The sequence below is a fragment of the Neomonachus schauinslandi genome, chromosome 4 (assembly GCF_002201575.2).
Source record: "Neomonachus schauinslandi chromosome 4, ASM220157v2, whole genome shotgun sequence".
In the NCBI taxonomy this organism is placed as follows: Eukaryota; Metazoa; Chordata; class Mammalia; order Carnivora; family Phocidae; genus Neomonachus; species Neomonachus schauinslandi.
Window position 1 is genome coordinate 17,667,900 of NC_058406.1, and position 19,485 is coordinate 17,687,384.

At 42.9% G+C, this 19,485-nt stretch overlaps 1 protein-coding gene across 2 annotated transcripts in view; it reads right to left on the bottom strand.

Annotated features, from left to right (window-relative positions):
* Positions 1-15,346, bottom strand: part of STPG1 (sperm tail PG-rich repeat containing 1) — a 41,786-nt gene extending 26,440 nt beyond the window's left edge. Inside the window, exons 1-2 of one of the 2 annotated variants that reach the window (XM_021683555.1) lie at positions 15,274-15,346; positions 6,719-6,837 (exon numbers count right to left, since the gene is read on the bottom strand). In XM_021683555.1, coding sequence (XP_021539230.1) covers positions 6,719-6,837; positions 15,274-15,346 — 192 coding nt within the window. Of the gene's footprint in view, positions 1-3,676; positions 3,762-6,718; positions 6,838-15,273 lie in introns of those variants that run through there. The other variant, XR_002479983.1, reaches the window with a different exon arrangement.
* Positions 15,347-19,485: the final 4,139 nt, after the last annotated feature.

Sequence of the window (19,485 nt, forward strand, 5' to 3'; positions counted from 1 at the left end):
GTAGCTTGAAAGCAAGGTGGGAGTATTTACACCCCAGAAATTGGCAAACGCTATAAATCAGAACTTTCCTTTGTGGAGGGGAGAGCTGGTTTACCAGCACACCACTACCTTCACACAACACGCAGGTAGGTTTCTAAGCTCCTCGGAGGGAAACCTCCAACTGCAGAGCCTTCAGGCCTTCTCCTGCGACTGCTGGACGGGCTGGTGAATGGCTGGCTGGGAGGGCAATAAAAATCCAGACCTTTCACCTCTGGGATAACAGTTCTGATGACTAACCTTTTGTGACTTGGTGAGTTTAGGCCTCTCAGTGCAGATCCCAGGAAGAAGAACCCAGGTAATTGCAACTGGGGTGAACTTAGCCACCCTTGGTTTCTTGGCCAAGACCACCCCAGAGGGCAAAAACCAAATAAACCAACAAAGCAAAAATGGGTGTGGGGAGGGAGAAGAGAAAAGAACGATTTAACTGAGCTCTACAGCCCGCCTGCCCAGTGCCCAGAGGATGATGTGGATGCCATACTGTTGTCTCCCGGGCCTTCCCCACCGTGTGAGGATTAAATGAATCGAAACACATTGCCAGTGTGTGGCTGCTACTCTTGCCATTGCCCGCAACGGAGCCAAACCTTCCCATGGGGGTTAAAGACCTTGAGACTGGGACTGACCAAGGGAGGACTGGCTGATGTGTTCCCACCCCTCGACCCAATATGCATCTGGGTGACATTTGGTTGAAATGCACTTTGAAAGCCCTTTTGAAGGATTAGAATCCCAAATGGCAGCCCCTGCAGGTGCCAAGGGTGGGACAAAGGTCTACGTTCACTTGATCCTGGTATAGGTTAGACAGGTAATGAGGAGGAGGCAATAGGGAGCAGGGCATGTATCTCCTCCCCCCAGATATGTCCATAGGTTATAGGAAGCTTGGAGTCCACTGGCTTGGAGCCAGGTACATAGCCTGACTTTTCTAGTCCTGATTTCAGAAATTCTGTCCAATTAATACTCTCAAATCAATGGTTTGTCAAACTGTTTCTTGGCTTGGGAAATGTAGTCTCTTTTGGATCATTGGCTAAAGACCCCACTAGAGCTGCCTTTTGACTCTTCAAAGATATTCCACCTTGCTTTGGTTTCTTTTGGGGGCTGGTGAGCTGGCATTTCTCAGGAGTGCACAAGATGAATGAAAACTGGGGGTCTGCTGAAGGGCTTAGAAGTATCTAACAGAAGGCGGACATGTCTGAGATGGAAGCAGAGGCTTGTGCTGTGGTTAATCCACTGGTAAAACCACATAGGGACTTAGGGCTCTTGAGGGAACAATTACTTCTTACAAATGCCTCTAGTCTTAAGGTCTCAGGACAATGTGTCCATCGACCCTGTTGACTTCATTGAAGTCAGAAAGCTTTTACTCAGGTTGATGTGGCCAAAGTGATGAGGGCTACACGGTGGGAGACCTGGCATCTGCCCCCAGGGCACGTCCCCTCCCCAGACCTCAGGCCCCTCATTTGTGAACCTGCAGGGAGGCGCGTGGGGGTGTCAAGATCTGTGGTGTTCAGACCACATTCCTGTTGTTCACCAGGGAGCCTGGAAAGGGGGCTGGAGTTGGCAGCAGCTTCAAGCAGTCTTTACCTGGCCCACCAGTGGCCTTCAGCATGAGACACTGTCACAGAAAGGGCCCTTCTGCGGAGCCCGGGGATTCCAGGTCACTGAGGCCCTTCTGGTTCAAACTGTCTCTGACTCTGAGATGTGCCCCTTATAAGACGCCCTTCCCCCTTCTTGCCTTCTCTCCCTCCCTGCCTCACCCCACATCTATTTCTGTCTGGCATCAAAGTTTCCGCACCTCTGGTCACGGCTGAAAAGGGAGAGAGGCAGCGAGCATACTCCACATGAGGAAACACCACTGTTTTGTTCAGGATGGGGGAGGATGTCAGCAATGAAAGGTCCCTAGGAGCCCGAAGGGAGCAAGCAGGAAAATGGGATGAGGTCTCTTGAAGAGATTGTTTCTTCGTTGCTCAGATAAGTTTGGGGGAGCCAGGGCAGCGGGACACTGGCCACCTGACAGATGAAAACGGGCACCAGCTGTTTGCCCACAGCTGGCCCAGAGGGCTGGGCTGGAAACACAGACAAGAGAAGTCAAACCTGCATTTTTGAAGCATTGGTTACTGTGGGTATTATCCCCGAGAGTACACCTGCTTCTCTTTTTCAGAGCCCTCCTCTTGCTCAAATCTGATGTCAGCTTATTAGCAGCCCCTTGAAGTCCCCTGAGTGGCATATCGGCAAGAACTCAACAAACATACACGGAAGGCCACGGCGGACCAGAGCCCAGGCTAAGGTGCAAGGATGAAGCACGACCTGTTAGCAGCTCACGTGTTCCAGGAATGGGATGGAGGGTCCCGACCGTGCACACCCACTACCATCAGGCCAAGCAGAAGGTGGCCGGGGGCACGAGAGTGGCTGTCAGAGCACAGAGGAGGGTGTCCCTGCTTCCGTCCCCAGGAGACGCGGGGAACAGTGTCTGGAACCAGGAGCTGCCGACTGCGTCCGGCAGGCTCTGCCTGACCCTGGCTGTGCAAGTCCCTCAACCCTCTTTGTGTCTCTGGGTCATTATGTGAAAAGCAGAGATAATGATGAGACTCAGCTCACAGGGTTATTAGGGGGATTATATGAGTTAATAAATGCAAAAGTCTTCGAGGGGTGCCTGGCATGCTGTCAGTGCCAGCCAAGTGTTTATTTCCAGGAACAGGGACTGCAGACTCCTTAGGAAGGCGTGCTGGTGACCCACAGGGCGAAGTCAGGCTTCCGGAGCAGAGGGGTCAGGCACAGCCCATTGTGGTTCAAACACGCAGCTGAGTGCACACTTGGGCTAATTATCCCCTTGAACATGGTGGCCCCTGCAAACTGAACTTCCTTTCACTTAAATCTCCTTGACGTGTAAAACATCCCTGGTTCAGTGCCTTGTCAAGTTAGTGAGTGAAACAGTATTAATTTTATTTCATCACAAATTAAACATGGGCCTGCTTACCATTTGGAAAGGTGGATTTACTCTCAAGCTACATGTAAAATTAACATGTATTTTTTTTTAATTTTTATTCTTATGTTAATCCCCATACATTACATCATTAGTTTTAGATGAAGTGTTCCATGATTCATTGTTTGTGCATAACACCCACTGCTCCATGCAGAACGTGCCCTCCTCAATACCCACCACCAGGCTAACCCATCCTCCCACCCCCCTCCCCTCTAGAACCCTCAGTTTGTTTTTCAAAGTCCATCGTCTCTCATGGTTCGTCTACCCCTCCGATTTCCCCCGCTTCATTCTTCCCCTCCCACTACCTTCTTCTTCTTCTTTTTTTTTTTCTTAACATATATTGCATTATTTGTTTCAGAGGTACAGATCTGAGATTCAACAGTCTTGCACAATTCACAGCGCTTACCAGAGCACATACCCTCCCAAATTAACATGTATTTTTAAGCTGTGCCCATCTAGAGAATGCAGTGCCCTATGCCACCAGCATTCATTCATTTGAGCCTGGAAGGGATAAGTCAGGTTTAGAATCGTGGAACGGTAATCCCCGGCAAGGGCCTAACTGTTATAACATCCTTGCTCTTAACATGATGCGAAGACGTTATTAGTGTTACATGGCTTGGAAAGCAGTGACCACCATCCAGAGAGGAATTGAAACAGGGCGGTGGAGGAAGAAAATGTCCATCGGGCTCCTGGGCTCTGTTCTGTCCCAGATGAGGCATGTCTCTTCATGCACATGGAGTCACCAGCACATCTGTAAACAATCATAAATTGTGCAGGGAAGCAGGCTTCATTTCTAGCAGCGCAAATTGCCAGTCAAGATGCCGAGCTCTGTGAAGGATTCTTTGTACCCAGGACTCAGGGTTGTATGGGGCACGTGAGCCGGGCAGTGTTTCCTCACAGGTTAGACCAATAAGGTAAGTGCACATTTTCCAAGACACCGATTCTCTGTGTTAAAGATGTTAAATGGGTCACAGAACTAATATGAGGATACAACCAAATTATGAGCTCAGGCACAGGGTATGGACGATTAATGTTCTAAGAAGGGTGGTGAAACACCAGAGTTTTAAAATCTGTTTTTAATTTGTATTGCCTCCCTCATTAAATTATTGGGTGATGTTAAACAACATCTTTAACTTCTCAATGTCTGCTTCCCTCAAGAAAAATGAGAATAATGAGCATGGGACAAGAACATTTTTTTTCTCCTTTTATAGCTTCAAGAACCTAAAAAAATTATATAGCCCAAATCTTCCTTATGTTTCAGATGAGGAAACTGAAGCTCAGAAAAGCCAAGTGATGGGGCGCCTGCGTGGCTCAGTCGTTAAGTGTCAGCCTTCGCCTCAGGTCATGATCCCAGGGTCCTGGGATCGAGCCCCATATCGGGCTCCCTGCTCGGCGGAAAGCCTGCTTTTCCCTCTCCCACTCCCCCTGCTTGTGTTCCCTCTCTCGCGGTGTCTCTCTCTGTCAAATAAATAAATAAAATCTTAAAAAAAAAAAAAAAAAAGAAAAGCCAAGTGACCCGTCTAAAGGCACAGAGCTCTTTAAGGGGGCATTCATTCATTTGAGCCTGATTTACGGATCCCATGCTCTTGCCACAAAATTATTTACATACTTATTTACAGAAGGCGTTCAAGTACTTAAAGTTTCCACATTGTCAAACCAACGTGGCTCCATTTGGAAAGTGCAAATCGAATTTCTGAACGATTTTTTTTTTTTTTAAGATTTTATTTATTTATTTGACAGAGAGAGACAGTGAGAGAGGGAACACAAGCTGGCAGAGTGGGAGAGGGAGAAGCAGGCTCCCTTTTGAACAGAGAGCCTGATGCGGGGCTCGATCCCAGGACCCTGGGATCATGACCTGAGCCGAAGGCAGACGCTTAACGACTGAGCCACCCAGGCGTCCCTGAACGATTTTTTTCTATATTTGATGCTGCCTGTAGCTTTGGCGGGCTGCCACCTTGGTTTCTTCAGCAGAAACTTTTCTGAAGAGCAGTAGTAGCTGGAAAGCTACCTCGAAACACGGGCCCATTCTGTTTCTTGATTTGAGTCTTCAGAACTAGATCATGTAGGATGGTGCCTACGCTCATTGCTTGACATCTTTCCCTCTCTTGAGCTTGGGCTGTTTTGCTAAGGTCTATTCAGAAACATACGTGCTGACTTTCATAAATGAAATGTGTGGCTTCACAGGCCACAAAAGGGGGTGTGGTAGTGTGTGGAAAGAACATGAGGCTTTGGAGTGAGCTAGACCTGGGTTTGAGGTCTAATTCTTTGCATGTTGATTCAGCAAATATTTATGTAGGGCCTCTTATGTACCAAGCCCTGTGCTGCATGACCTTGGGTGGGTCATTTAACTTTCCTAAGCCTCAATTTCCTCTCCTATTAAGTTAAGATAATAAACCCTTCCTTTCAGCATTGTTCTGAGGATTAGAGATATGGTCTAAAAATGACTGCACACATAGAGGGCATCAGTAAATGGTGGCTGCTATTATTTTTATTGGAATTGCCAGTGTTCCAGAGATGGAAAATATATTATCACTGGCTTGACAAATGAGACACCAAACAGAAGAGACAGACAGACAGAGGGACAGTTAAAACACACAGAAACTAGAGAGAGAAGAGAGAAAACTCCTGAGCAAATACCTTATTTATCATTTTTGGGAAAAACTGTCAAGTAATTAAAAGTGTGTGTGTGCGTGTGTCTGCACATGGGCATATACACATACTATATTCTTTATTATTTGCTTTCTTAGAATCCTAAAATGTTAGAAGTAAAAGGAACTTAAACATTCTCTCGTTCAGCATTCTTGTTTACAAAGCAGGAACAGGCCTAGGGGCAAAGGGGCTTGCTGAGCAAGTCCTTCCTGACTCACTTGCCTTCAAAATCTACATCTCCTCCTTCCCGCTCCGCCATCTTGGCAAGGTTATGAGATCAAAAACATTTTCAGAATGCAGCAAAAGGTAGCTGAAGATGATGACTCCTTCAAAAAAATGTTATTCTAAAGATCTTGGTTAAATGAATGAAGGAATGAAGAATTTTAAAGATTCTATGGACGTCTGTGAGGTGCTTCAGCCCCCTGCTGGTCAAAGAGGAGAAGGTTAGACCCTTGGGCCTTTAGCCAATGAAATCCCAAGCTGCCTGAGGACCAGGAGCCAAGCAGAATTTTCCAGATCAAAGAGGAAAAGGGACATAGAAATATGTGGGGAAGAGGGTGAGGATGGAGGAAAAACAGGAACAGTAATAATACACCGTTAAAGGAAGTTTTTAAAAAGAGGGGGGCCTTCATCACAAAGGTAATTTTAAATTTATTTGACTCTTTTATTTTTACTAGTACGTTATTTGAAGAAAACCTCGTTATTTCCTCTCCTGTCAGAAGGAGTGAAGCTGGGGGAGAGGGGAGAGAAAAGAATTTTTACCTTTTACTTCATACACCTGCAATTTTTGAATTTTATATTTTTATAAGAAATTTCAAAATACATTCCTTCTTAAAACTTTTTTGGGGGTTCAATGTGGCACCGGAAGTCCAGACACTGTTGTTCTCCCTGAATCTAATACCTCCCCAACTCATTCTTATAACTCAAAGCAGAGGATTCGAGAGGAGGCTGTGGCTCCTTGGGTGACACTGCCCTCTACTGGTCTGCACCTGCCCAACTGGTGCGCCTGTCCCCCGAGGCTCAAACCCAGACTAAGAGTCTCTAAAATGATGTCATTACCTTTTCATAATAAAATCTCTTCGCTTGACTATTGAATCCCTTTTTCTCTGATTCCGGAATTGTTGCAGTCTGGCTTTTAAAAGGGATGGAGGATTGTGTTGGATATGCAGCAGTAAAACCTACACAACAAAAACAAAATAAAAATTAGCCCAGAGAACTGACAAATGTAGCAAACAAAGAGCACTTTAAAGTTTTATTTTGTTATTTTTTCAAGACTTTATTTTTAACTAATCGCCACACACAACCTGAGGCTTGAACTCACAACCCCAAGATCAAGAGTCTCATGCTCCACCAATTGAGCCAGCCAGGCACCCCTTAAAGTTTTATTTTTTTTTAAGATTTTATTTATTTATTTGACAGAGAGTTAGAGCCAGAGAGCACAAGTGGAGGGAAGCCACCTGCAGAAAAGCAACCCTCTTGAGGAAGACAACCAGAAAAATAAGATTTTTAAAAAACCACTCTGGATAATTGAACTTTCATTTCCAACCAAAATGGGACTGGATTTGCCCTCCTAGCTGTGGAAATAGAAGTTAAACATGGACAAAATATATGAAACAATGGTTTTCCGGGCACTGGACATCAAGCAACAAAGGATGGGGATCCGTGAGAAATGGGAAGCAAATGGGTCAGCAGTAAGATGGCCCCCAGCTTACGGCCTGGAGAAGTTTCCAGGCCACAGCCCAGGAAGGAGGAATCCAGGCAGTCCTCTTGAGTTGAGGAAATGAATCGGGAAGCCCAGAAAGACCAGTGTTCTCGAGTTCACAAAGCCGAGAACCAGAGAAGAGAGCAACACAGAGAAAGAGTTCTGGAGACCTGCCCGGGGTTCCCCTCAGGTAGTTTCCTAAGTATTGATCCGGATATGCACATGACAACACTACCCAAGGTTGGGGAAAAAATCAGCCGAAAGAATTAAGTGAACAATAACACCTGAACACAGGTACAGGAATAGCCCCTATTCCCACGAATCAGAATGGAAAGCTTTATAATTCCTAGAACATAGAGTATGCAGAGAGTTTTACCTCACAAATAGAGCAAAATTACCCCTAGACTAAATGCTGCTGCCGGGTTCCAGCTAATAACACTTAACAGCCAGACTTGAAAAAATGCACCTGTTTCCAAGTAACTTAACTGCAGAAAAAAAAGCACAAGAATTTGCAGGACTACAAAAGGATCCAGCACCCAACAAATAAAAGGAAAAATACATGGTGTTCAAGTAAGAATTGATAGGCACGCAAAGACGAAAAAATGCAATTCATAATGAGAAGATAAACAATCAATCAAAACCAAAATTTAATTTATAAAAACAGGCAGCGGGTGAGATTCGGCCAAAGGCCGAAGCTTGCCAACTCTTTGCTCTAAAGCCTCCACTAAGAAAACACCAGAAAAAGTTACTCTTTTTTTTTTTTTAAAGATTTTATTTTTGGGTGCCTGGGTGGCTCAGTTGGTTAAGCGACTGCCTTCGGCTCAGGTCATGATCCTGGAGTCCCTGGATCGAGTCCCGCATCAGGCTCCCTGCTCAGCGGGGAGCCTGCTTCTCCCTCTGACCCTATCCCCTCTCATGCTGTTTCTCTCTCTCTCTCTCAAATAAATAAATAAATAAAATCTTAAAAAAAAAAAAAAAAAGGAAGAAATTGCCGGACCAGGGCGCCTGGGTGGCTCAGATGGTTAAGCGACTGCCTTCGGCTCAGGTCATGATCCTGGAGTCCCTGGATCGAGTCCCGCATCGGGCTCCCTGCTCGGCGGGGAGTCTGCTCCTCCCTCTCATGCTCTCTCTATCTCATTCTCTGTCTCAAATAAATAAATAAAATCTTTAATAAAAAAAAAATTAAAAAAAAAAAGATTTTATTTTTTTAGAGTAATCTCTACACCCAACATGGGGCTCAAACTCACAACCCCGAAATTAAGAGTTGCAGGCTCCACCGACTAAGCAAGCCAGGCGCCAACAAAGGGGATAAAATAGAAATAAAAACAAAAAATAGAAAATAGAAACCAAAAAAAAAAATACTCAATGCAAAAGATGACAGAAAAAGTAAAAATGGAAGAGATGGGACAAATAGCAAACAAACCGCAAGATGGTAAACTTAAACCTACACACCAATATTCACATTAAATTAAAAAAAAAAATCCCCATCAAAAGACAGATGGTCAAAAGGGATAAGAAAGAAAGACCTAACTATATGCTGCCTACAAGAAATATACTTTAGAGGTGCCTGGGTGGCTCAGCTGGTTAAGGGTCTGACTCTTGACTTTGGCTCAGGTCATGATCTCAGGGTCCTGGGGTCAAGCCCAGCATCAGGCTCTGCACTCAGTGCAGAGTCTGCTTGTCCCTCCCCCTCTGCTCCTCTCCCCACTCGCATGCCCTCTCTCTCTAAAAGAAATAAAATCTTGGGCGCCTGGGTGGCTTAGTCATTAAGCCTTTGGCTCAGGTCATGATCCCAGGGTCCTGGGATCAAGTCCCACATCAGGCTCCCTGATCAGCTGGAAGCCTGTTTCTCCCTCTCCCACTCCCCACTGCTTGTGTTCCTGCTCTCACTATCTCTGTCTCTGTCAAATTAATAAATAAAATCTTAAAAAAATAAAATAAATAAAATCTTAAAATATATATATGTATATACTTTAAATATAATCCCAGAAACAGGTTAAAAATAAAAGAATGGGAAAAGACACACTATGTTAACACTAATCAGAAGAAAGCTAGATATTAATATCAGGCAAAGCAGATTTCAGAGTAAAAAATATTACCTGCAATAAAGAGGGTCATTTCATAATCAGGTAGGGGTCAATTCTTCAAGAGAATATAACAAGCCTAAATGCTGATACACCCAATAACAAGAAATACAAAATACATGAAGTAAAAACTGACAGTACTACAAGAAGAAATAGAATATTCCACAATTATAGTCAGATTTAAAAGTTCCTCCCTCAATAATTTAAATAAGTAGATAGAAGATCAGTAAAGATACAAAAGACTTGAGGGCGCCTGGCTAGCTCAGTCAGCAGAGCATGACCTTGGGGCTGTGAGTTTGAGCCCCGAGTTGGGTGTAGAGATTACTTAAAAATAAAATTTAAAAAAAGATATATGACTTGAACAATACTGTTACCTAACTTGATCTAACTGACATTTATAGAACACTCTACCTATCAATTTTTTATAATCTATCCCAGAAGACTGAAGAGGATAAGACATTTCCCTATCCATTCCAGGAGGCCAGCATCACCCTAATGCCAAAATGAGACAGAGTCACGGTGGGCGTGGGAGGAACCACTACAGATCAATAACCCTCATAAACACACATGCAAAAATGCTTAGAAAAATTTTAGTAAATTAAATCTAACAATATATAAAAAAAATAATACATCATGACCAAGTGGAGTTTATCTCAGTAATGCAAAGATAGGTTAACGTTTGAAAGTCAATGTCAGGGCGCCTGGGTGGCTCAGATGGTTAAGCGTCTGCCTTCGGCTCGGGTCATGATCTCAGGGTCCTGGGATCGAGTCCCGCATCGGGCTCCCTGCTCCTTGGGAGCCTGTTTCTCCCTCTGCCTTTCTCTCTCGCTCTGTCTCTCATGAATAAAAAAAAAAAAATCTTAAAAAAAAAAAGAAAGTCAATGTCATTCACTATATTGATCAACTGAAAAAGAGAAACCATATGATCATCTCAGTAGATGCAGAATGGAATCATGTAGCATGTATTCTTTTTTGTCTGGTTTCTTTCATTCAGCATAATTATTTTGAGATTCATCCATGTTGTTGAAGTACCAATGCTTCATTGATTTTATTGCTGAGTAGTATTTCATTGTATAGAAATGTGACAATCATTAATCCACTGCTGATGGAAATTTGAGTTGTTGCCAGTTTGGGGATATTACAAATAAAAGCTGTTATTTACATTCCAATACAAGTCTTCTGAGTGGACATACATTTTCATTTCTCTTGGGGTAAAACTCAGGAGTGGGATGGCTGGATCAAATGTTTAACTTTTTTGGTTTTTTTAAAGATTTTATTTATTTGAGAGAGAGAGCGTGCACAAGCAAGGAGAGCAGCAGAAGGCGAAGCAGGCTCCCCAGTGAGTAGGAAGCCCGACGCAGGACTTGGGACCTGAGCCGAAGGCAGACGCTTAACCGACTGAGCCACCCAGGTGCCCTCAAATGTTTAACTTTTAGAGAAACTACTAAACTCAGGGCGCCTGGGTGGCTCAGTCGTTAAGCGTCTGCCTTCGGCTCAGGTCATGATCCCACGGTCCTGGCATCGAGCCCCACGTCGGGCTCCCTGCTCTGCGGGAAGCCTGCTTCTCCCTCTCCCACTCCCCCTGCTTGTGTTCCCTCTCTCGCTGTGTCTCTCTCTGTCAAATAAATAAATAAATAAATAAAATCTTTAAAAAAAAAAAGAAACTACTAAACTCTTTCCCAAAGTTGTGCCTTTGCACCTCTCCACTATTAGTGTATGAGAGTTACTATTCCTTCTCATCCTCATCAACAATGGCAGGCTTCTTCATTTCAGCCATCCCATGGGCTGTGTAGTAGTATCTCATTGTGGTTTCCATTTGTAATTTCCTAATGACTAATGATGCCGAGCATCTCTTCATATGCTATTTCCCATCTGCGTATCTTTTTTTGGTGAAGTATCTGTTGAGTAGATACAGAAAGCATTTCATAAAATCTTATGTCTTTTTAGGATAAAAAAAAAAAAAACCCTAGCCAACTAGGAATAGAAGCAAATTTCCTTAATCTGATAAAAGCTATCTATGCTAAAAAGCCTATAGCAAACACAATACTGAATAGTGAAACATTAAAAGCTTTCTCCTGAGATAGATAAACCAGGAGACTGCTGTCACTCTTCTTCTCAATACTGTCCCAAAGGACTCCAACCAATACAAGAGTCAAGAAAAATAAATAAAAATGTATGGATCAGAAAGGAAGAAATAAAGCTGTCATTATCTACAGATGACAAGATTATACGTGGAAAAATTTGAGGAGAATCTATAAACAACCTATGAGGCATAATCACTGAATTTAGTAAGGTCACTAGAATCAAGGTCAATATACAAAAGTCAATTTGTTTTATTTCTATATTAGGATACAATTAGAAAAGGAAATTAAAATATTACCATTTATAACAGCATAAAAATCAAATGCCCAGACAGACATAAAGAAGATACACATGATCTTTACATAGAGATCTGTAAAACATTTTTGAGAAAAATTAAGATTTAAATAAAAGAAATGCACATGGATGGGAGAGCTCAATATTGTAGAGATGTAAATTATCCCTAAATTGATTGCTAGAATCAATGCAATCCAAGCCAAAATGACAGTAAGGATTTTTATCTTTAGGACATTAATGAGTTGATCCTAAAATTTATATGGAAATGCAATGGGGCCAAGAATCATCAAGATAAGGTACAAAGCTGAAAGATTTATGCTACTGGATTCAAGGCTTGTTATAAAGTTACAGTAATTAGGGGTGCCTGGGTGCCTCAGTTGGTTAAGCAACTGCCTTCCGCTCAGGTCATGATCCTGGAGTCCCTGGATCAAGTCCCGCATCGGGCTCCCTGCTTGGCAGGGAGTCTGCTTCTCCCTCTGACCCTCCCCCCTCTCATGCTCTCTCTCTCTCTCGTTCTCTCTCTCAAATAAATAAATAAAATATTTTAAAAAATAAAGTTACAGTAATTAAGACAGTGTAGTATTTGGGGAAAAAAAAAGTGTAGTATTTGAGCTGAATAAAGAATCCAGAAGTAGCCTTGCATATACATGGACACTTGATTTATCACAAAGGCAGATCTGCAGAATAGTAGAAAAAGAATGGCCTTTCAATAAATGGTGCTGGGTCACTTGGATACAGATCCTGAAAACACCAAATTTGCACATCCACCTTGTTCCATACACAGAAACAATTCCAACCAAATTGTAGTTCTAGACATGAAAGGTAAAATAATGCAGTTTCTAGAAGAAATTATTTGGGGCTAGGCAAAGATTTCTCAAATAGGACAGACATACACTAAAATGGAAAGGATGGATAAATTGGGCTATATTAAAATTAATACCTTCTGTTGCTTAGCACACCATTAAGAATGGAAAGTCACAGACTGAAAGAAAGTATTTACTCTCCCTGTAGCTGACAAATTGACTCATTTCTAGAATGGTTTAAAGAACTCTTGGGGCGCCTGGGTGGCTCAGTCATTAAGCGTCTGCCTTCGGCTCAGGTCATGATCCCAGGGTCCTGGGATTGAGCCCCGCATCGGGCTCCCTGCTCAGCAGGAAGCCTGCTTCTCCCTCTCCCACTCCCCCTGCTTGTGTTCCCTCTCTCGCTGTGTCTCTCTCTGTCAAATAAATAAAATCTTTAAAAAAAAAAATAAGAAAAATCCAATAAAATTAAGGGCAAAAAACTTGAACAATCACTCCTCCAAAGAGAATATTCTAAAGGTCAACCAACATATGAAAAATTGCTCAATCTCACTGATCAAAGAGCAATGCAAATTAAAACCATTATGTGCAAAAGATACCAGTGATGATGTGGGGCAACTGGAATTCTCATACGTTGTTTGTAAAGAAGTAAAATTGGCAAAAGTACTTTGGAAAAATGGCAGTATCCACCAAGCTGATCATAAACACATCCTAGGACCCATCGATTCTACTCTGAGGTATTGATGACATCCCCAAAACATGTACAAGCCTAGTTAGAAGAACTTTTATTCATAGTAGCCCCAAACTGGAAACAACCCAAATGTCCTTCAATAGTAGAATGGATAGATAAATAAATTGCGCTGTATTCAAACAGAGAAAAACTTAATAGCAACAAAAACGAACTATTAACTGATATATGAAACATGAAGTTAAATCTCTCAAACATGAATGAAAAAAGGCTGAGAGAAAAACTTCATATTGTATGATTCCAATTTATCTAAAGTTCAAAAACAGAGTAGGGGCTCCTGCGTGGCTCAGTGGGTTAAGCATCTGGCTTTTGATTTAGGCTCAGATCATGATCTCAGGGTCATGAGATCAAGCTCACCCTCACCCCCACGGGCTCCAAGCTCAATGGGGAGTCGGCTTGGGATTCTCTCTCCCTCTGTCCCTCCCTCCCCACCGTGTAGGTGCGCTCTGTCTCTGTCTCTCTAAAATAAATAAATCAATCTTTTTTTTAAAAAGTTCAACAGGCTAAAGTAATTAATGATATTAGAAGTCAGGAGAGCTGTAGTATTTTCTTTCACCGAGAAGGGGTAGCGACAAGACAGGGCTTTTGGGATACTGCTGTGATTCTATTTTCTTGGTCTGAGAGAGTGATTCTATCGGTTGTATTTTCATTGTGAATATTGATTAAGCTGTATAAGTATGATTTGTGTACTTTTTCTGCATGCTTCAATTTTTAAAAGTATTAAAGAAAAAGAGCACAAAATCGAAGGATGGGAGGAAGAAAGAAAGGTCTGGCTCTGGGTTGGAGAGTAGCAGGGACTCTAGAAGTGCACCAGAGAGGGGGAAATACCCCAAAAGAAAGAAAAAGTGGTGGAGTAAGGATCTTGGAATGAGGTTTCCAGCCCCAGCAAGGATTCCGAAACCCCACGTGTGGTCCAGAATTAGCACATACCAACAAAACCAAAGGGAGCCTGTGGGCTGGGACAGTGGATCTCTCCCCCGTGTGGATGGATGAGCAATGTCTCTAGTGCTCCTTCCCCTCCCCCACGCAGCCATCACACCACCTTTTTCTACTGAGAAAGATCCAAAACTTGAAACAAGGAGGACATAGGATTTGTACCCATAATGGCTGGAGTTCAACTTGCCACCAACCCAGCAGCGTGGGGGGCTTGCATTAATTTTAGGAATCGAGAAAGTAAGATCTCTTTACACATTTAAGTGTGAGGACTGAGATTTTTACCAGATACCTAGAAATAACAAGTGTGGGGAATAGACTTCCTCCTACTTCCCTCCTCATCCTTTCTTTTCACAGTTTCTTCCCAGTCATCACCCAAGAAGCAGTGAGGAGCCACCTTTGAAAGCAATCTATCTGGTATGTCTTAAGGATGGCCTTGTGGGTATGACGCAGAATTTACAATATTCCTCTAAAATGTGTTCTTACGTGCCAGAAAGAACGTATGTCAAGAGTTCTCAGGACGCTTGGGTGGCTCAATCAGTTAAAGCGTCTGCCTTCGGCTCAGGTCATGATCTCAGGGTCCTGGGATGGAGCCCCAAGTTCTGCTTCCTGCTCAGCGGGGAGCCTGCTTCTCCCTCTCTCTCTGCCCCTCCCCCTCACTCATGTTCTTTCTCTCTCTCAAATAAATAAATAAAATCTTAAAAAAAAAAAAAAGAGTTCTTGGGGCGCCTGGGTGGCTCAGTCGTTAAGCGTCTCCCTTCGGCTCAGGTCATGATCCCAGGGTCCTGGAATCGAGCCCTGCATCCGGCTCCCTGCTTGGCCGGAAGCCTGCTTCTCCCTCTGCCACTCCCCCTGCTTGTGTTCCCTCTCTCGCTGTGTCTCTCTCTTCAAATAAATAAATAAAATCTTTAAAAAAAAAAAAAAGAGTTCTCTCCTCCCCTCAAAGATATCTGTTAATAAATTCACAAGACCTTTCCGTAATTTGTTGGCATGGCTGGAATATTTTTTGTCAGGGTGTTGGTCTTTGTGTGTCGAGTTGTCCATCTTAGCAAAGTTCTGTGATATGTTCCATTTGTTTGATGAAAAACTCTACTACATGTTCTTCTAAGTACCTGGAACAGCAAAATACAGCATTTGTAGGGATCATTTCACATTCTCGTTAACTATGTTGATTGGGTTCTGTTCTATCTGCAGAACAGACTGAGCAATCTTCTGGGTAGAGGTGGAGATTTACCTAGTGCTACAACCCTAACTTCCAAGCATATTGCACTGCCTGTAATAGGAATCCTGTAAGGGTTCATTGTTGATGTTGCTTACAGAGCTACTGAAGGCTTGAATTTTATAAATGTATCCTTATCAAGATAATTGACATACAATATAATTCATTGGCTCTAAGTGCACAATTTTAAGTTTTGGTGAATGTTTACAATTGTGTGAAATACCATCACAATTCACACACAAATACATCCATCATCCCAAAGGGTTTCCTGTGTTTCTTCGCCTTCGATACCCTCCCAACTGTGGCATCTAGCAACCACTGCTTTGCTTTCTGTCCCAACAGTTGCCTTTTCTAGAACGTCATATATATGTAATCATATAGTATGTACCGTTCTGTGACTGTCTTTTTTCACACAAAGCTTTTAAGATTCTTCCACATCGATATGTGTAGTGGTAGGTTGTTCCAATTGCTATACATCCTGACCAACACTTGTTTGATAAGTTTTATTCATTTTAGGCATTCTAGTGGTTGAATGGTAGTATCTCACTGTCATGGTCATCACCAGTCAGTCAAATACTTGAGGAGAACCTTCTTCCTATTCCTGAACTTTATCTGTGCAGGTCCCTCCTCTGTGGCGTTCTCCCTTATAGATTCCAACCTCTCTGGGCACCTGGGTGGTTCAGTGGTAGAATTCTCGCCTGCCAACCTCTCTGGGCTCCCTTAACTCTGATTTCTATCTCCCCAACCCAGAAAGCTGGGCTTTGTTTGGGTCCCCTCTCCCTGAACGGTGGCCTGGAAACTGCCCCCAGCAGGAAGCTCGGGTGACTGCAGGGCTCGCCTTGTTTTTCCTTTCTGAGGAAATGCCAAACCAAGCTATCTTATGTCTAAAACCAGTTGCTTCATGAGAGTCTGGGTTTTAGTTGTTAACAGCAGGAGTAGGATTCAGTTTCCATAGCAGTTAATCTTTCATGGACAGATGAGTTCTATTTCGCCCATCTTTTTTTCCTCAAGCACTCACACCATTTATTGACTAAGGAAGGACTGAATGAATGATGGCGTGCTCTACCAATCCTTTTCACCTTCAGTGTTTGTTCCTCACTTGACTCTCTCACAGTGGCAATGCTCAAGCTTCTCTGTATAACACTCTATACTGAAATTTTAATATTAACGAGAGTTATTGGCAACACACTCCAAGAGGCTAAGAGATTCAAAGCACCAGAAATCAATAATGCTCACAGCAACATGGCCACTCCAGTATAAAAATGTCTTTTAGGATCTATAAAAGCAACCACCATTCCCTTACCACCCTACAGTGCTGTGTCGTTGTCTTAGTACTTCTACTAAGTACTTAGTACTTCTACCATCTACTTCCCTAGCTACAACAAAGCTCTGATTTTAAAAACGCACTAATGAGGTGAGCACAGCTTAATGTTCAAACTTGGCGAATCACTGTGTTATATGCCTGAAACTAATGTAACATTGTTTATCAACTACACTCAAACAAAAGTTTAATTAAAAAATAAATAAATGAGGGCGCCTGGGTGGCTCAGTCGTTGAGCGTCGGCCTTCGGCTCAGGTCATGATCCCAGGGTTCTGGGATCGAGTCCCACATCGGGCTCCCTGCTTCGCGGGAAGCCTGCTTCTCTCTCTCTCACTCCGCCTGCTTGTGTTCCTGCTCTCACTGTCTCTCTCTCTCTCTCTGTCAAATAAATAAATAAAATCTTAAAAATAAATAAATAAATAATAAATTAAAATGCACTAATATGTTAGAACTACAAGTGATTAGAAAAAATTTAAGCTTTCTATTACAATGGCGATATGGGCACCTTATCAATTTTTTTTTTAAAGATTTTGTTTATTTATATGAGAGAGAGAGAATGAGAAAGAGAGCGAGCACATGAGAGGGGGAGGGTCAGAGGGAGAAGCTGACTCCCCACTGAGCAGGGAGCCCGATGCGGGGCTCGATCCCAGGACCCTGAGATCATGACCTGAGCCGAAGGCAGATGCTTAATGGCTGAGCCACCCAGGCGCCCCTTGTTTTGTTTTTTTTAATTATTTCCATCTTAGTGGGTATGAGGTGGTACTAGCATCTCACTGTGGTCTTTATTTGGATTTCTCTGATGGCTAATGATGCTGAATATCTTCTCATGTGTTTACTGGCCATCTCTGTCTTTGGAGATGTCAAATCCTTTGCCCATTTTGTAATTACATTATTTTTAACATTATTGTTGAATTTTAAGAGTTCTTTATATATTCTAGGTATAAATCCTTTATCAGATATATGATTTGCAAAATTCCTTCCATTCTAATGGTCAATTCTTAATCCTCATATTTTACTAGACCTATAGATTGCCTGTGGCACAGCTGATCACTCCTTCCTCCTTGAAATACTTTCTTCACTTGGCATCTAAGACAGTCTCCCGCCCTGATTTTTCTATTTCATTGACTGCTGTTTTGTTGTCTCCTCATTCCCTCATCTGCTAAGCAGTGAAATGCCCAGGACTCACTCCCTGGTCCTCTTGTCTTTTCTGTCTATACTCACTCCCTTGCTGATTTCATTCAGTTTCAAGCTTTATTTATTTTTTTTTATTTTTTAATTAAAAAAAATTTTTTTTTAAGATTTTATTTATTTATTTGAGAGAGAATGAGCTAGAGAGAGAGCACGAGAAGGGGGGAGGGTCAGAGGGAGAAGCAGACTCCCTGCCGAGCAGGGAGCCCCATGCGGGACTTGATCCCGGGACTCCAGGATCATGATCTGAGTCGAAGGCAGTCGCTTAACCAACTGAGCCACCCAGGCGCCCCTTCAATTTTTAGAAAAGATAAGAAATTAAAAAGACTTTCTGAAACAATCCACAACTGATTGTTTCTGATAATGTACTGATAATGCTTTCCAGTGTTGGTATGCATACCTGTGAAGCCAGGATGAGAGCAGTGCAGCCCAGGTGTGAATGGAGCACTGCCCAGATGTGCCCTACTGGCGAAGTTCCTTGTGTCACTGTTCATGACAGGATGTCACAGCCTACAATCTCGAAAAAGAGTAATGAAGATATACCACCTTCCTTATCAATGGCATATGTCCAAGCAACTCCCAGGTGAGCACCTGTACGGTAATCAAGAGTATCCCTGGGTTCAAGGTTATGCTCTGCCACTTCCTAGTTCTGATTCTAGATGAGTTATTTCATCTTTTGAGCCCACTGCCCCCTCCATCAACCGAGAATGGTAACAGCAGTACTTTCTTCTCAAGGTGCTTATGGATTAAATACAATGATCCATATAATGAAGTAGATGCTGCTGCCTGGTCCATGGTAGGCTTTTTTTTTTTTTTTTTAAGATTTTATTTATTTATTTGACAGAGAGAGAGAGACAGCAAGAGCAGGAACACAAGCAGGGGGAGTGGGAGAGGGAGAAGCAGGTTTCCCGCTGAGCAGGGAGCCCGATGTGGGACTCGATCCCAGGACCCTGGGATCATGACCTGAGCCGAAGGCAGACGCTTAACGACTGAGCCACCCAGGCGCCCCATGGTAGGCTTTTATGAATATTAGGTTTTAACACGTGCACAGGAATAATGTAGTAATAGCTTAAAATAATAGCTATCATTTACTGAACACTGACAGTCTTAAATGGTGTCCTTATAACAACCCAGTGAGGTATTATCCTCATTTTATAGATAAGAAAACTGAAGTTTAGAGGGAAGAGTTAGGTGACTTGCTCAAGGTCACAGCAGAAGTAGGAGGTGGAATCAGGCTTTGAACCCAGGAAGCCTGACTTCTGCTCACTCTTAACCACTATCATACCCTCTAAGGCAGCATACACTAAACGTTAACATGCTCAATTTTGACATTTGGCAGCCCTGAGTGGATATGGTTGGTTTTTTAAAACTAGGCTATTGCATAGCGTTTTCAAAATATAAAGCAAATATCTGAGGCTGTCGGAATTTTCACAGAATGCTGGGCTTCCCCAGAAC